Source organism: Phyllopteryx taeniolatus, chromosome 5, assembly GCF_024500385.1.
Source record: "Phyllopteryx taeniolatus isolate TA_2022b chromosome 5, UOR_Ptae_1.2, whole genome shotgun sequence".
NCBI classification, from domain to species: Eukaryota; Metazoa; Chordata; class Actinopteri; order Syngnathiformes; family Syngnathidae; genus Phyllopteryx; species Phyllopteryx taeniolatus.
The window spans coordinates 5,058,209-5,075,414 of NC_084506.1; the positions used below are offsets into that span (position 1 = coordinate 5,058,209).

At 40.6% G+C, this 17,206-nt stretch overlaps 1 protein-coding gene across 1 annotated transcript; it reads left to right on the top strand.

The window, feature by feature from the left end:
• The first annotated feature begins 561 nt into the window (after window positions 1–561).
• pard6a (par-6 family cell polarity regulator alpha) lies at window positions 562–16,957 on the top strand. The gene is made up of 6 exons (XM_061773139.1): window positions 562–843; window positions 7,185–7,407; window positions 9,132–9,421; window positions 9,677–9,802; window positions 11,632–11,828; window positions 14,214–16,957. Exons 1-6 carry the CDS (start codon window positions 730–732, stop codon window positions 14,497–14,499), a joined length of 1,236 nt encoding a protein of 411 aa, XP_061629123.1. The 5' UTR covers window positions 562–729; the 3' UTR covers window positions 14,500–16,957.
• The last annotated feature ends 249 nt before the right edge of the window (window positions 16,958–17,206 follow it).

Consider the following 17,206-nt stretch of genomic DNA (forward strand, 5'->3'; position numbering starts at 1 on the left):
TTGCTGTAGCAAAACATTTCAATATCATTTAGTGAATCAGATTTGACAGTCGAGTCAGACTTCTCAAAATGCTTGTCTTTCAGCGATGCGGGAATGCGATTATGTTACAAGGTACAGAAGAGTGAAGTTTCGCTTGCCTGCCCGGGAGCTCAGCGCCCCGAATCCTCGGATCCTAGAATCAGGCCTTGCTCTGACATGTTTGACCACGGCCCGGTCTGGACTCAATGAAGTAGGAAAACCTGTTCCTTGCCATCAACACACCTGTCACACCTTGACACAGACACAAGCATGCCACTGGGGGAACCGCGGAAATAGTTCACATAGCGCACATACCGTACATGAGAGGCAAAACATGACGCACTACACTTTGAGGAATGGAATACGTTTCGAAAAGGAAAATAGTTGTCATTTTGGACTCCAAATGTAGCTTTTTTTATTATTATACTGTACAATAATCACTTCGTCGCATACACACACAGACGTTGTGATTTTGAAGCGAATTCTCCGCATAGCAACGGATTGGCGAGGCGACGTTTTGAGCCTTTCCGTCATCTTTGATCACGCCCCGCCCCTCCACCGGCAGCCCCGCACAGTCAACCGGCGGAGGCGGCAAGATGCCACCTGTCTCCGGGGCGATGGAGCGGCGCTGAGCGGCCTCCGTCACTGTTACGGCGAGTGGGTTGCTTTCGCCGGAGCCGACGAGGGGAACACGGAGTCTCCTCTTGCCGAATGATTTTAGCCGCAGTGCCGCAGTTTGCCGTCCGACCCGAGCGAACAATGTCACGACAGCAACAGCGGACGTCGTTCAAAGCTTTGGACGGCGCGGTGGAGGTCAAAAGCAAAGTGAGTGCATCGCGCCATCGGATCACATGTGATTGTTTGGAATTGCCCTTCTCAAACAGTAAACAGTAAACAAACACGACACGTTTGTCGATGTGATTGTGTTGTCGGGCGAGTTCAGCGAGTCGAAGAACAACACGTTATAGCAGGCAAGATGTTGGACAATCCACTTGACCGTTTACAAATCATGCTTGGGATTGCTCTCCATTTTTTTCCCCCCCCTGCTCGCCTCATCATTCCGGCACAACCAAAACATGTTCGATATGCTGGATGCAATTACTACATGTTTCTATTTTTTGGGGAAGAATGATTCCTTGACAAACGGGAATTTGATTGAAATTTACTATGGCACTTTTACACCAAATAACACCTCAAAAATATTGAGTGCCACCATCATGAGCGATATTCAAATACAGTAGTAGTGTTGGTGTAAGTCAGGGGTGTCAAAATGAAAAAAATTGGGACAACGTCGCGGGCCCAACGCAAAATTTCATAAAAAAAAATCACTGCGATGTGCGTGTTTCCCTTTTGTGCAGAAATGTAACGTTAAAGTTGATCATATGACAACAAACTTACATTTTGCTTCAACACTGAATCTGGAATAAACAAACTTTAATATTATCAACACTAGAAATCAAATTTGCGATAAAAGTCAGTAGTATTTGTTTGTTGTTTTGTATTTAAATAACATGAATTCTTCTATCTCTCTCTATCTTCTGTTTATCTCCAACTACCTTCTTTTTGATGTCAATCTTTTTTCAAAGGCCTACAACAAAACAAAAAAAATAAGTGTCGTTCAATAAAAATCCGAACTATTAACAGTCCCTGCCTAGGAGTTAATAAAGGGCATTAAAAAAAAAAAAACATGAATTCAATTATGTTTTCTTCTTTGTTCCAGCCACGTTGCGTCACACACGACAAACAGGTCTGTCTTTTACTTTAGTGAACAGACAAGCTGCCTCCCACCTGTCTTGGAAGTTAACTGTTTTGCATCTTTTTCGTTTGGCCATTTTTGGGAAGTGTAAATTTGCTCGAGGCGACCGGTAGCATTGTCGCTAACGACCGCAACTGAAAGGGAAGGGGCGCTCGCCGGTCTACACTGATGGGCCGACACACTGGCAAAGCATTCTGGGATTTGTAATATTAGCGGCGCCTGTGCTATATAGTGGCGGGCCAGCTCTAATACACATTTAATATGGTCTTGCGGGCCACATATAATTACATCGTGGGCCAAAATTGGCCCCCGGGCCCGAGTTTGACATATATGCTCTAAGTGTTCATGAAAATAATATTACTGCAAGTCTCTGTAACATTATGCACACTTTGAACATAAAACTGCGCCTAAAGTTAGGAATTGTATTTGTATTTTATTTTTTAGTTACTAAAAAGTTCCATACAACTGCGGCTGCAGCACTTGGCCAGCGATTCTTTTGCATAGCACACTCCTTCCACTACAGCATGGCATCTGGGGAATACATGTTATTTAAGGCTTTGACAGTTCAGACTCCACAGCTTCCACACATATAGAAAAGGTCATTTTAAAAGCCAGTCTCATTACCCACACAATAGGGTTTTGTCCAAATCAATAGTTAGATGGTAGAGCGTGCCATAGCAACTTTCGATACTATAATCCCCTATTGCACTAATTGAAGAAAGTAACACAATACCTGAGCCAAACCTTTCCAGAAAGCCTATTTTCAGGAAAAATACATCTTCATACTGAGTACATGACCCAATTAATGTTTCCTAAGTTGGAAAAGCAATATGGTTGCCCTTTGGAACTTAAATGTTTTGATTACTTGATTTTATAATAATTCAGAAATCAAATGCTCAGACAACAACAGAGAACAGAAAGTAAGTAAAATATCGTCCATCTCAGGGTTTACGCTGCCCGTTCGCCACCTCGCTAACGGCTAATTGAAACAGTATGTAGCGAAGCGAATGTTGCCCACGTTCGCTACGCTGGCTCACGGTTTTTCCCGGCTTCATATCAATTAATTAGACCATTTAGGCCTGGCCTACATGAACGAGTTGTGTATTTGTTGGCTATATCCAATATTGTTTTGGTCATACTAGAGAAGAATTTCTTTCTTGTGTTTCGAGAATAATGCTGAACATAACAAACTTCCTCCCTAAAAATTGCATGCCAAATTACAATCACAATATTTGTTGAAAATAAACAAACCTCCCCTCCAAAATGACTAGGTAGTTTTAAATGAGCCCGCATCGTTAAAGCGCGAGTGTGGCTCGGACATTTTTTGGAATCCTGTTTAGCCACATTGGCTAAGAGGTTCCGTGACCCATTGCCCACCCTGCATCTGATGAATATCATCTCTCCATCGTCGACTGTACCTCGATTGAATGTGAAACGATTCAATAATCGTCTCTGGAGGAATTCAGTTTTGAACCCTGTAATTCAGAGTCATTTCCTGTCGCCATATGAGGGACAAGAAAAAATGCTAGGATCTTTTTACAATGAGGCCTTCTGGTCTAGCAGCATTTTCCTCTCAGCTTGTAATGATATGTCGCAAGGTAAAACAACCATCCATCCATTTTCTACAACGCTTATCGTCATTAGGGTCACGGGTGTGCTGGAGCCGATCCCAGCGGACTTGCGGTGAGAGGCGGGGTTCACCCTGGACTGGACACCAGCCAATCATAAAGCACATAGAGACAAGCATAGACAAAACAAAAAACATTCGTACATTCCCATCTAAGGACAATATAGAGTCTTCACTTAACTTAACATGCTTGTTTTTAGAATGTTGGAGGGAAAATAACACACGAGCACAAGGAGAACATGCAAACTCCACACAGGAGGGCTTGAGCCCAGATACGAACCCATGACCTCTGAACTGTTAGGCCACCGTGTCGCCAAGTTAAAATAGGTTTTCATCAATTCATTAACAATGTATTAATTGCACTAGTTCGTACCAGTTATACTGTTCAGAGTTACGGGTGAGCTGGGGCCTATTCTAGCTTACTGGGCATCGATGTCATGCCGGCTGCATGAAAGTAGCCATAATGTACTACGACGCCATTAGTGACCCTCATTTAAATCCAACTGGCTAATTTAGTCAACCAATTCCACTATTGGTCATCAGCTCCAAATTCAAATTTGATGGTGCACTGCAAAGTAAGGGATGTCTGTTACTTCTTATAATATAGCTAATTAAAAATAATAATAATAATAATAATGAATATGCACCGAAAATGGTAAGGGTTAGTCTTGTTCCATGTCAATCCAGGCCCATACGATGTAATCATTGCACTATTTTACATAATAATGCACAAAAGAAAGGGAAACTTAATGAATGTTCTTATCCTGCGATTTGGTGGCGAGCAGTCCAGGGTGTACCTCGCCTCTCGCCCAGAGTCAGCTGGGACAGGCTCCAGCACGCCCGTGACCCTAGTGACGATAAGCACTAGGGAAAATGAAGGAATAAGGTTCTTATCAATTACAGTAAAACAATTTAAATGATTCACTTGTTAGATATTACCGTAATCCTCAGAAATAATTGGACTTTATCTACCTCCAGAGAATTTTCTAAAATTCACACTTTTTAGATCTTTGTAATACATGAATGTAGCTAGCCCTTGCAAAGCCCCCAACCTTAGCTCAAGGAGCACAGCACCGTTGGTGCACCCCTACAATCTCTCCTTGCATACCTGCAACAAAAATATACACCATAGCGTCAATTGAAGTTCCTCTTCAGGGATAATAATCAGTACCTGTACAGCATAATAAACAAATACATAAAAGTAAAACAATAATTAGCACACTGTCTATTTCTCAGGGTTGGAAGATAATGCTAGAAATGAATAAAATAAGAACTGCAGTGGTAATGCTGGGTTGAACTTCAATTTAGTCAACTGTCAAAAAACCAAACATTTACCATCAAGATCTAATTTCATTTTTAGTCCAAACTGTCTCCAGCATAAAATCTTTATTAACTGTACAGTCAGAATCAGAATCATCTATATTTGCCAAGTATGTCAAAAACACACAAGGTAGATGGAGCTGCTCGAGTACGACAACAGACAAAAAAATACTTTTCAGACAAAAACATTAGTGTCACTGAGCAATGACATGTACCTGTAATGTGGTAATGCTGATACAATGACAGTTGTGCAAATGATGCAGAGTGCTAGAGTTATTGTTAGCAGTTTGAAATGACTGATAGAGCAATAATCTCGCACAGTGCCAATTGTGCAAATGGTGCAGAGTCTTCAAGACATTTTAGCAGTTTAAAGTGACGAGTAGTGCAATAAACTGGATTAGTATTGGTCAACAACAGATATGCCAATAGTGCAGAGGGACGAGACTACTACGAATAATGTAAAAGTGTGACAGAGATGTGACAACAATCTCGAGACAAAATTGGCAGCATGTTACGATGCAATTGTAAGATAACTGTTTAGGTCCACGATCCTCTCTTCAGTCAACCTGAGCATAATATTTCTCAAAGTTTTCCTTACTCCCCACCATCACAGTGTTGTATGTAGTTATAATAATAATAATGCAATACACTTCTATAGTGCTTTTTTTCCGACACTCCAAGACACTTTCCAATGGCACACATTATTCATTCGCTGCACAGTCACACCTGGTGGTGGTAAGTTACTGGCGGAGCCACTGCTGCCCTGCCATTCTGCACCTAAGCCCCCAGCGACCACCACCAAACTCGCGTCCGTTCATGGGCAATGTGGGTCAAGTGTCTTGCCCAGGGGCACAGCGATGACATGCGCTTGGGCAGGGATATGACCGGCAACTGTCCAGTGGCAGGGCGTCCGCTTATCTTCTGTGCCACGCCCCCCACGCTTTTCACTGTCAAATTCATCCTGCGGGCCAGATTGTATGATTGGCACCCCTGCATTAAATACAATACTTTTATTTTGTAATAATATTAAATGGGCCCTGCATTACATTTGAATCCATGTTAGCGTTTCCATTTTCAGAGTTAGCAGTACTAATAACAATTTTGAATATAATGAAAGTTGTCCCGAATTTGTGGAACCCATTGCACTCGCCCATATCGCCTCATGGGCGTGCCAGCCCTGCTTTAGTTGCTTACTACTGAGCTCAAGTCGTAAGAGACTGATGTACAGTAGTTTTGTTTGAATTAGCAGGACTTGCAATTAGTTGGGAGTTACACATTAACAGAAGAAATGCAATTACAATCACGGGAAAGTAAGTGGCATAGCGGTCAAGTGGTAAGCACGTCAGCCTCACAGTTCTGCGGTTGGGGGTTCGAATCTGGGCTCACTTCTTCCTATGTGGGATGTGCATGTTCCCCCCGGGCTTGTGTGGGTTTTCTTTGGGTACTTTAGTTTTCTCCCCTCATTCCAAAAACTTGCATGTTAGGTTTATTGAAGACTCTGAAGTGTCTTTAGGTTATGACCCTAATGAGTGTAAGTAAGAAAATGGATGGGTACGCAAATATGAAATTATAATTCACAGGGATGCACGGAAATTTTTTTTCCACCGATAACCGCTAACTTCCTGCTTCTCCAAGCCGATACTAATAACCAGTCTAATTGTTTTAATTATTTATATCAAGGGCTTTCAACAATTTCCAGGCCAAGAACCCCCAAACTGATGGAAGCTTGAGCTGGGACCACCTACTTATGTATATTGTCTATAATTGTCTTTTATATCAAACTGGTTATATTAATAGAGTTTTTTATTCACATAAAATATCATCCGAATTAAAATAGTGTTATACTAATATATCATCATTTACTATCATATGTATATAACATATCTAATGAATTAAACAATGCCTCTTTATTGTCACTCTAGACAAGTACAATGAGATTGAGATGTATAAATGTACTTTATGTGCAATCAATATTATAGTATTGATCAACTCAATGAACTTTTTTTTCTTCTCAAACTTGAATAATACACAGGTTCAAATATTCATAATTTTTTCAATTTGCAACATTCATGTTAATGTTTCTTTAAAGACGTCTGAATCTGTGGTTGGCGAAGAGCGTTGGTTCTGATCGAGCGAGCAGGCAGACGCGCGTCTATCTCATTATCAGTCGCTCATTTCCGAACTCAAAGTCACTGGATGGTCGTGATTTCAGAAAGTGCCGGTGATCGTAAGCTAATTTACTGCGGCTAGCCGGCAAGTGGCGACCGGTGCGCAGCCAGATGATATTGGAACGATACGGCTCTTGTCATCGGTCCAGTTTTTTTTGTTGTTATCGAACCGATGAGCGTGACGTCGTTTTTTTCCCAGTATCGGGCCGCTAGTCGTCGTGCATCCCTAAGAATTTGTGTCGATTCAATTCAATCTGCCACCAATTCTTGCTGTCCATTGTCTTGTTTGATGCAGTTCGATGCAGAATACCGTCGCTTTGCTTTCAAGAGGAACTGCCCAGGTGGCTTCCAAGAGTTCTATACCCTCCTCCAAACTATCCATCGCATCCCTGAAGTCGACATGTTATTGGGATACGTAGATGACCACGGAGACCTCCTTCCAATCAACAATGATGATAACTTCCACAAAGCTGTCTCGTCAGCAAATCCCTTGCTTCGCATTATTATAACCAAGAAAGGTAAGGACAGAGTCATAATTGCCTTGATTTAGCTTTTTAAAAGACACGATGAATTTCATCGTTGAAATGTCATGAAGGCTTTTAACAAGGGCTGTGCGTTTGAAAACACGTCTTTAATAAGCGATGGGGTGAAATTAACAATTATTAAAGTGAATACCGGTGCTTTTTATGAGGGAACGTTTTCCAGACCGGGTGCGGATGAAAGTATTTACATTTTAGTACTTGCCGATACCAAGTACCGATACTTGATAATGCTGTAATTGTGATGACAATGTCATTTATTTTCAACAAATATTGTTCATAAACACACTTTTCTTGAACATGTCATATGTTTCACTCAGAATAGACTAGAATAGAACTTTATTGTCACAGGAACAATGAATAGTGAATAGTGTTGTCATGTTGAACTTTAATATGATATTCTAATTTATTGAGATGCACTTGGAGGATTACAAAATGATTGCTGGTAATACTCCGTTGTCAAAAATTAGCAACATGACAAGGTTTCCACAAAAATGACACACTCTGGTTGCAAGGACCACTTCAACCTGAGTACAATGCACGAGAATTTAGAAAATCAGATGATGGGTTGTGGAGAAATGACGTTTTTTTTGTGTGTAGGAACAATTTTGCAGTTTTCTAGATGGCCTATAGAAAATCTGGTCAAAACACACCTTTCAAATCAAACACTATAATGTCATTGTTTTAAGTCCAGGTTAAAAGCTCTTCTTTTTTCCTCATGCTTTTTAGAGCATTTCCACTTTTAAATGATATTTCTTGCACTGTATGCTGTTTTAATTGTACTTTTATTTTTTTCTCTCCTTGTTTTAAATGTTTATAAGCTGTTTTTGCGTGTGTTTTTAAATGCTTTTAATAATGTAAAGCTCGTTGAGTTACCTTGTGTATGAAATGCGCTATCTAACTAAATTTGCTTTGCTTTGGTTTGCTATTTCGCAACATATCTATCTGTTCAATCGTTTGATTTCTTCTGCCAGTCGGGGAAAACTCTTCTCCGATTAGGCGACAAATTTCAGTTCAAACTATCCATCGATAAGCTACTACGAGTTGAAATTCCGAGGGGTTCTCCAAGTCAACATCTCAAAAGTACCGTGACGTTTTAAATGGGTTTACTCGCCGTCAAAACTTTAGCGCAAATAGAACATTATTCGTGAGAAAAGGAGAGTGGGCAGTAGAATAGGTCATGTACTTAAGTCATCAATTGTGTTTCCTTAAATGACTTACTTATGGAGGACTTTAGAGGCATTTGAAGTGTTCATTCCATGTTTTTTGTTTATATTTTTAGAAAATTCCACAAAGATGGTGGCCACTTGTCGTGTTGCTATTAAAATAATACATGTAGTAGAGAAGCGCTACGTCTTGCCAGCCAAAGAGTAAATGCTTTCAAAGCTCCTCGCTTGGCTCACACAGTATAATAATATCCAGTCCAAATATCAAATATTCTGCCATGGCCAAGGTCACGATGCTCACTTTTTTCAGAGAGGTATAAATTGAATATGTTCATTATTTTGGCTGTAGTGTTCAGTGGTGTTATACGACACTGCATAATAATGAGAGCTATCGCTAATATTGCCATTATCTCAATTAGTACAGCAGCCAAACTAAAATGATAGGAACAGCTTTCGGTATCTATGTCTTTTTATGAAACCCATTAGCCAATTTGAAGTACTAATTGCTTTTTTTCCCCCCTCTGTCTCTTTATAAAGAGGATGAACCTGCAGTTTTCGCAACCAACTCCCTCCAGAGGCGTAAAAAAGGCCTGGGACTAACAGGACTTCGTACCGCCGGCTCATTGTCTACCCATTCAAAGAGCAAAATGGGTCTCATGATCGGCCGACCGCAGAACTTCCGTCAAATTTCATCAATTATTGACGTGGACATCCTACCCGAGACGCACCGCCGTGTGCGGCTCCACAAGCACGGTACCCATAAACCCTTGGGCTTCTACATCCGAGACGGGGCCAGTATGCGAGTAACGCCTTACGGTGTCGAAAAGGTAAGATTCACCATTTCCTATTAGCATAGCGCACTAGTTAGATGGTGCGTCATTCGAACACGTTGTTGGGGCCTTCTAAACTTAATTGTATCAGAATGCATTGTTTGCCCTTTTCCGGAAGCCCAACTGTAACAAACTCCTCCAATGCCTTACGTGGCTGTGAGCATGTACTTTGAATATTATTCAGTGATGGAGAATGATGTCAACATTTGCCTTCGACTGTTAATATTGACTTTATCCCTTTCCCTGCTATAGGTTCCAGGAGTGTTCATATCCCGCCTTGTGCGTGGTGGGCTTGCAGAGAGCACTGGGCTTTTGGGAGTTAATGATGAAATTCTAGAGGTCAATGGTATTGATGTTACAGGAAAATCTTTAGACCAGGTAATTGTAATTAATAACCCCAAAATATTCCGATTGCACTCGTTCTTTGGTTTCTTTTCCTTTGTCTGTTGGATTTCTGCCTGAGCCCGCAGTGCTGTAACCTCGCCATTGGCCTCTGCCAGCTGTTTGCGCTGCTAACTCAAGGATTTCCAATCAATACCGTAGCTGAGGAGTTTATTATTCTTTTCTGCCACTTCATATGACCCCCCCATTCACCCCCCCCCCCCCCCCCAAAAAAAAGGTCAGCTGGCCTTTTGTGAAACCTTAATCCATTTTTGCAGTTATTTGGCATGAATATCGCCATAGTTCCAATAAATATTGTCATGTAATTTTGAGGTGATATTGCCCACCCCGAGCACTGTTCTTGTACTATCTGCGAAAGAATAATGCTGATATGCTGTTTTCAATTTTATAACCAAAATGGTAACTTTGTGCTATAACGCACAGTTATTATCAGAGGTGCTAGCTAAACAAGGCTAACTGCGTGCTCCCGGTTACTTTTTGCTTTTAATTCTTTTATTATTAAACAGAGACCTATCCAGCATTACAGGAATGGTGTTGTTTTTTGTTTTGGTTCGAAATTGTCTGGCCTGTTTTATTTTTGCTCTGCTATCTCTATAGGTTAGATGGGCGTCGCATGGGTAGCCTTCAAGTAGCGACCCCTTTTAAACCTGAACTGCACAGGCGACTAATCTCTACACAATAAGCGTAAGCAGTAGCTTGAACAATCTAAATATTAGCCAAAGACCAAAATGCCGAAATGTATAGTTGTCAGCTGTAACGCTGAAGATTGAACGCGAAAGTCTGACATGCTGGCTAGCCTGGAAATTGATGTCCTCGGCCTACAGGTGACTCACCAACATCTATCGGTCCCAAAGATACCTGGCGTGTATCTTGCCATTACAATACCTCGTCAATCCTGCAGCCGTGCAACATTTGTGTGCAAAAAAAAAAAAAAAAAAAGTCTTCCATCAATTGGCGTTTTAAAGTTGGTGCCAGTACTAAGGCGAGCAACTCGTGAACTCGACAATTTCTGTTTCTGAACCCACGCAGAAGCATTTGCCTTTCTTATGGTTACGACTCATTGAACAGACCACCTCTAATCTTAGGGAACTTTGACAGCCACCAGATACTGTAGATCTCAATCAATGACGATCAGGGTCTTTGTAACCTCGATGGTGGAATGTACACTGTTATGAACATGATAGAAGAGCATTCCCTTGGCAGATAATACGGATGTATTCGGACAGCTAACAGTTCAATGTCCAAGGTAATACAGTATGTCCAGAATTGCACCACCTCGCATTCACATAACAGCATTAACGAGAAGTTATAAAAAAATAAAATAAAGCAAAGGGCCGGTACGTCATAATGTGTCTTATGATGTGTGTGAACCAGCCTCAACATTATGGTGACCTGCAAAATCAAATTATATATCAATGATTCTGCCTTTATAAAGATAACGCTGTTCAGTTTTCTCTGGTACTGCCAATGAGGTATTCATTGGATGTTGTAGAAGTGTAGCGCATTATGCGGAGAGCTTAATATTTTTGAGTTTCTTCGGAACTAACTGAGGTAAGCGACATTTTCGACAATTTGGCCTATCAGTGGCTTGTCTGAGGAACGTTACCACCTCAACACCTCAAACTGAGTGTGCTACCCGTTGATTATCGATGTGAGTCAGTGTGAACCGATTTGTGTGTATGATAATAAGACTGGGATAAATAGTCTTCTGCAAATCGGAATCACTTTAAGGTTAATAACTAACACTACACAAAGCGTTGACAGTTCTAACACCATCTACAACCTTTCTTGGAATCTAATTTCAGGTGACAGACATGATGGTGGCCAACAGCCACAATCTTATAGTGACAGTGAAACCAGCGAACCAGAGGAACAACGTCATGCATCGAGGGAGTAAAACCGCAGGAAATTCTGGTTCTTTTGGCTCAAACGGATCGACAGGCTCCGCTCTATCGCACGAGTCAACGAGTCCTGCCTCTCGCAGCACCCCCATCACGGCAAGGTTCGTAATGCAATTCATTTACAGTCATGCATGCATGGTTTTAACGGTTACCAAAATGTGTCAATCAATAACTATACAATCAACAGACATACTTGGCAAATAAAGATGATTCTGATTCTGATTTTGATTCTGAACAGCATTAATTGTGTAACAGTTGTCAAAAGGAGCTCTCATTCCCAACTATCAAGTGGAAAGGCATTGAGCCACTTGGTAGGATGGGGTGACCTGAAAAAAAGAACAACCCATAATAGTCAGTGAAATAACTTGGAAAATGGAAAAGAAAAACTATTTGCTTTTGAATTGTGGATCAACCGAATTATTTAACAAGAAAATAAATTAGAAACAATGAATATAAAGTAAATATAACTTGCTTAGACTAAACTTATCCAACTTTCTGTTTTGTTGCGCAACATATTTTTGTTGAGAAATGTGAGTCTCTGTGTTGGAAAATGGAAAAGAAAAACTATTTGCTTTTGAATTGTGGATCAACCGAATTATTTAACAAGAAAATAAATTAGAAACAATGAATATAAAGTAAATATAACTTGCTTAGACTAAACTTATCCAACTTTCTGTTTTGTTGCGCAACATATTTTTGTTGAGAAATGTGAGTCTCTGTGTTGGAAAATGGAAAAGAAAAACTATTTGCTTTTGAATTGTGGATCAACCGAATTATTTAACAAGAAAATAAATTAGAAACAATGAATATAAAGTAAATATAACTTGCTTAGACTAAACTTATCCAACTTTCTGTTTTGTTGCGCAACATATTTTTGTTGAGAAATGTGAGTCTCTGTGTTGGACAAGCTCGGCCATGGGTCCGGCAACAGGATAAAACCCCAAAACGCGCAGAGATAAACATTACTAACACTGTTCTGAAGTGGTAAGATATATATTTTAGAATTTGTCTTATAAGAGTCCTGAACTAGAATGTAAACCTAGAAAATGGAGCTATGTATGTATTTATTGTGCGCGAATGTTTTCTAACGTTGCTATTTAGCTTACCTTCAACAAAGTGTTCAGAACAAACGCAGATGTAACCAGTCTTTTCCTGGACCGTTAACATAACATCCATCCAGCCATTTTCTTTTACCGCTTATCCTCACTAGGGTAAGGTTGATTGAAGATTCTAAATTGTCCGTAGGTGTGAATGGGAGTGCGAATGGTTGTTTGTTTGTATGTGCCCTGCGATTGGCTGGCGTGTACAGGGTGTACCCCGCCTCCCGCCCGAAGATAGCTAGGATGGGCGCCGACATGCCTGCGATGTTTTTGGGACAATGCTCTCAAATAGTTAGCGTGTGTTTTTACTGTTGCCTGTTTTGTGAGGACGCAAGTATTATTGTTGTCCACTTGGGGTCACCTTCCTCACATAAACAGTGTTCCTTTTGTTGCAGTCTACACTATTTACTGTAAATAAAGCTTTTCTCCTTCCATGCTGACAAATGAGGCATGTTGTGCGTTTATTTCTTTGCTATTATAGCAATATCTTCAGACTTTTGATCTGTAGCCAGTCGGACGCAATACTACTGCTGCGTTGTAGCACTACGCCAACAGTGAAAACAAAACATGTTAATTCTTCTTTGCCGTCATTCAAAACTGGTACCGATAAATGGTGAAAGGAGACTTTGTCCCTCCCACCTGTACTGTTGCAGCCAAGCACCGGGACAGTAATTCACAATTCTTTGACATGTGCCATCAAATGTATCTTATTCAAACACTCAATGAGCACCCCAACAAAATCATGCGTAGACTTCCAGCATGGCGGTCGTGTCCAGAGGTGCGGTGGCATTACAGGAAAACTATCCACTCATAATCTCATGGAAAAAAGGGCATGAAACACAAGAAATGAAAACTCCTTCAGATTCATAATGACGCATCAACCTTAATCATAGAAAGGTGTTGGTATTAATACCGGCAATACTGGCCCTGTATTTACTTGGTATCGGATCAATACTAAATATTGCAGCATTGCACACCGCAAACTGCCGTGCTTTTGAACAGACTCCTATTCTTATACTTTCTGTAAAGGACTGAACCATGTTCAATATGTTTCCTTGTTTTGAATTTGAATATAATCTGCAGTGTTCCCAGTGCATTTGCATGTTTGGGAATAAAAGCAATAATATCTATTTTAGTTGTATTTACTTTTTTTACACTGCTATTAATCTACACACAGTTGCAAATGTACACTTGGTGGAGGGAATAGTATGATATGCAATCAAGTATCCAATGACAGGGAAAGTATAGTGGCCTGTATGTATTGTGTACGTTTTTTTCTACCGTACTTCATATGTATTTTGTACTCATCTTAACTATGTGCGTACACTTTTGTGTTTATGACGCATACTTCTGTTAATGATGTGTCTGTCATGTCCTATATTTCAGTAACAGCATTGTAGAGGGTGACAGTGATGAAGAAAATGATGATGATGACGATGGTGACCTAATCCTGGAAAGTGACTGTTTGGTGTTCTACCAATCTCATAACAATACGAGCCTCACCAGTGAAAGCTTGCACAACAGCCCTGCGGTTAGAACCCTTCAACAGAGCGTCTCCATGCCTGAATACATGGCAGCAAACCTGAGAGCCCGTCAAAATGGCCACCAGAGTCACACTGCTTGCAGCATTCAACAGAGCATGAGAGAGGGCGGCAACATAATAACGTTGTAAATACAGCCGTGTGTTTTCCTGAATGTCTTTATGGGTGCCTGCGCTTGATTTGCTGATACCTATTCCAAACTTTAAACCTACCGGACTCATCGGCAATATTGATTTCTTATTTTACCATGCTGCCCAGGGCGCATCATGAACTTGTATGTCATGCTACCAGATAGAGTTATTGGGTAGCATTATATATACGGAAACTGTAATGAAACGCATTGCGGCTCCAACTACCGGAGACAAATTCCTTGTGTGTTTCTGACACACTTGGCAAATAAAGATGATTCTGGTTCTGATAAATACAGTGGACCCCTGCTATTCACCGGGGGTTTTGGGACAGAGCCTGAATAGCGAATTTAGGCAAATTGACGCTTCCCTAAAAGTGATTATGATTGCCTATATCAGTGTTTCTCAAAGTGTGGTAAGAGTACCACTGGTGGTATGCAGGCTCCCTTTAGTACTCCAAAGAATTACGGAAGTAAAGGATCCAACTGTGCATAACGTTACACTGGCTTCAAACTTTTTATAAATCCAGTACAGCACATTTGTTGAGTGCAGTTCAGCTGTATGTACCTTTTAAATACTATACATTTACAGTTAATTCAGACATTTTCTCAGAGAATATTTGCAAACAAACAATAACGTTCATCAGTTTGAACATTATATAGCTTGTCTTTGTAGTGTAATCAATTGACTGTAGCTTGAAAAGGATATGGGTCATTCCACGGATGTGGTGAAATGTTACGAGCAATTATTATCAAATATTAACACACAACAGTATCGTCAGGAATCAGGTATCAACATGTACAACCCCAATTCCAATGAAGTTGAGAAGTTGTGTTAAACCTAAATAAAAACAATACAATGATTTGCAAATCATGTTCAACCTATATTTAATTGAATACACTACAAAGACATGATATTTAATGTTCAAACTGATAAACTTGATTGTTTTTAGCAAATAATCGTGAACTTCGAATTTGATGGCTGCAACACGTTCCAAAAAAGCTGGGACAGTTGGCACAAAAAACTGAGAAAGTTGAGGAATGCTCATCAAACACCTGTTTGGAACATCCCACAGGTGAACAGGCTAATTGGGAGCAGGTGGGTGCCATGATTGGAATTAGAAAAGGAGCTTCCCTGAATTGCTCAGTCATTCAATAGCAAAGATGGGGCGAGGTTCACCTCTTTGTGAACAAGTGTGTGAGCAAATAGTCCAACAGTTTAAGGACAATGTTCCTCAATGCACAATTACAAGGAATTTAGGGATTTCATCATCTACGGTCCATAATATCATCAAAAGGTTCAGAGAATCTGGAGAAATCACTGCATGTAAGCGGCAAGGCCGAAAACCAACATTGAATGCCCGTGACCTTCGATCCCTCAGGCGGCACTGCATCAAAAACCGACATCAATGTGTAAAGGATATCACCACATGGGCTCAGGAACACTTCAGAAAACCGATGTCAGTAAATACAGTTCAGCGCTACATCCATAAGTGCAATTTGAAACTCTACTATGCAAAGCAAAAGCCATTTACCAACAACACCCAGAAACGCCGCCGGCTTCTCTGGGCCCGAGCTCATCTAAGATGGAACGATGGAAAGTGGAAAAGTGTTCTGTGGTCCGACGAGTCCACATTTCAAATTGGTTTTTGGAAATTGTGGACGTCGTGTTCTCCGGGACAAAGAGGAAAAGAATCATCCGGACTGTTATGGACGCAAAGTTCAAAAGCCAGCATCTGTGATGGTATGGGGCTGTGTTAGTGCCAATGGCATGGGTAACTTACACATCTGTGAAGGCACCATTAATGCTGAGAGGTACATACAGGTTTTGTAGAAACATATGCTGCCATCCAAGCAACATCTTTTTCATGGACGCCCCTGCTTATTTCAGCAAGACAAAGCCAAACCACATTCTGCACGTGTTACAAAAGTGTGGCTTTGTAGTAAAAGAGTGCGGGTACTACACTGGCCTGCCTGCTGTCCAGACCTGTCTCCCATTGAAAATGTGCGGCGCATTATGAAGCGTAAAATAGGACAACGGCGACCCCGGACTGTTGAACAGCTGAAGCTGTACATCAAGCAACAATGGGAAAGAATTCCACCTACAAAGCTTCAACAATTAGTGTCCTCAGTTCCCAAACATTTATTGAATGTTGTTAAAAGAAAAGGTGATGTACCACAGTGGTAAACATGACCCTGTCCCAGCTTTTTTGGAACGTAAAATTCTAAGTTAATGATTATTTGCTAAAAACAATAAATTTATCAGTTTGAACATTAATTATCTTGTATTTGTAGTGTATTCAATTAAATATAGGTTGAACATGATTTGCAAATCATTGTATTCTGTTTTTATTTGTTTAACACAACGTCCCAACTTCATTGGAATTGGGGTTGTAGATATAAAATAATGTATCAATAATTTTCCAGCTCCAATTATTTTGCAATAAACCATGTCAAACGTATTTTTGTGGTTTTTGACAACAGTGTGACATCAATGTCATCAATGGAAATGGAAAATGGGCACAGTGTGAAAAATATCGGCAAAATCATGCAACCACTTCGCCAATATCAGCTAAAAGGGTGCGCCTACCACTCAACAGAAGTTAATGACATTCCACGGGATTTCTTAGAGGCACTTATTAGAAATAGTCATCGTGCTCGTTACTTTGTCGGTCAAAACGCGTTACGAGCAAGCGGCCACTCAATTTCAG

What these genes read in the sequence shown, in the direction of transcription:
- pard6a (XM_061773139.1), top strand. Translation starts at nt 730, where the DNA reads ATGATTTTAGCCGCAGTGCCGCAGTTTGCCGTCCGACCCGAGCGAACA. An exon ending in CGCCTTACGGTGTCGAAAAG is followed by an intron (nt 9,422 to 9,676) that starts GTAAGATTCACC and finishes TCCCTGCTATAG; the next exon opens with GTTCCAGGAGTGTTCATATC. An exon ending in CAGGAAAATCTTTAGACCAG is followed by an intron (nt 9,803 to 11,631) that starts GTAATTGTAATT and finishes ATCTAATTTCAG; the next exon opens with GTGACAGACATGATGGTGGC.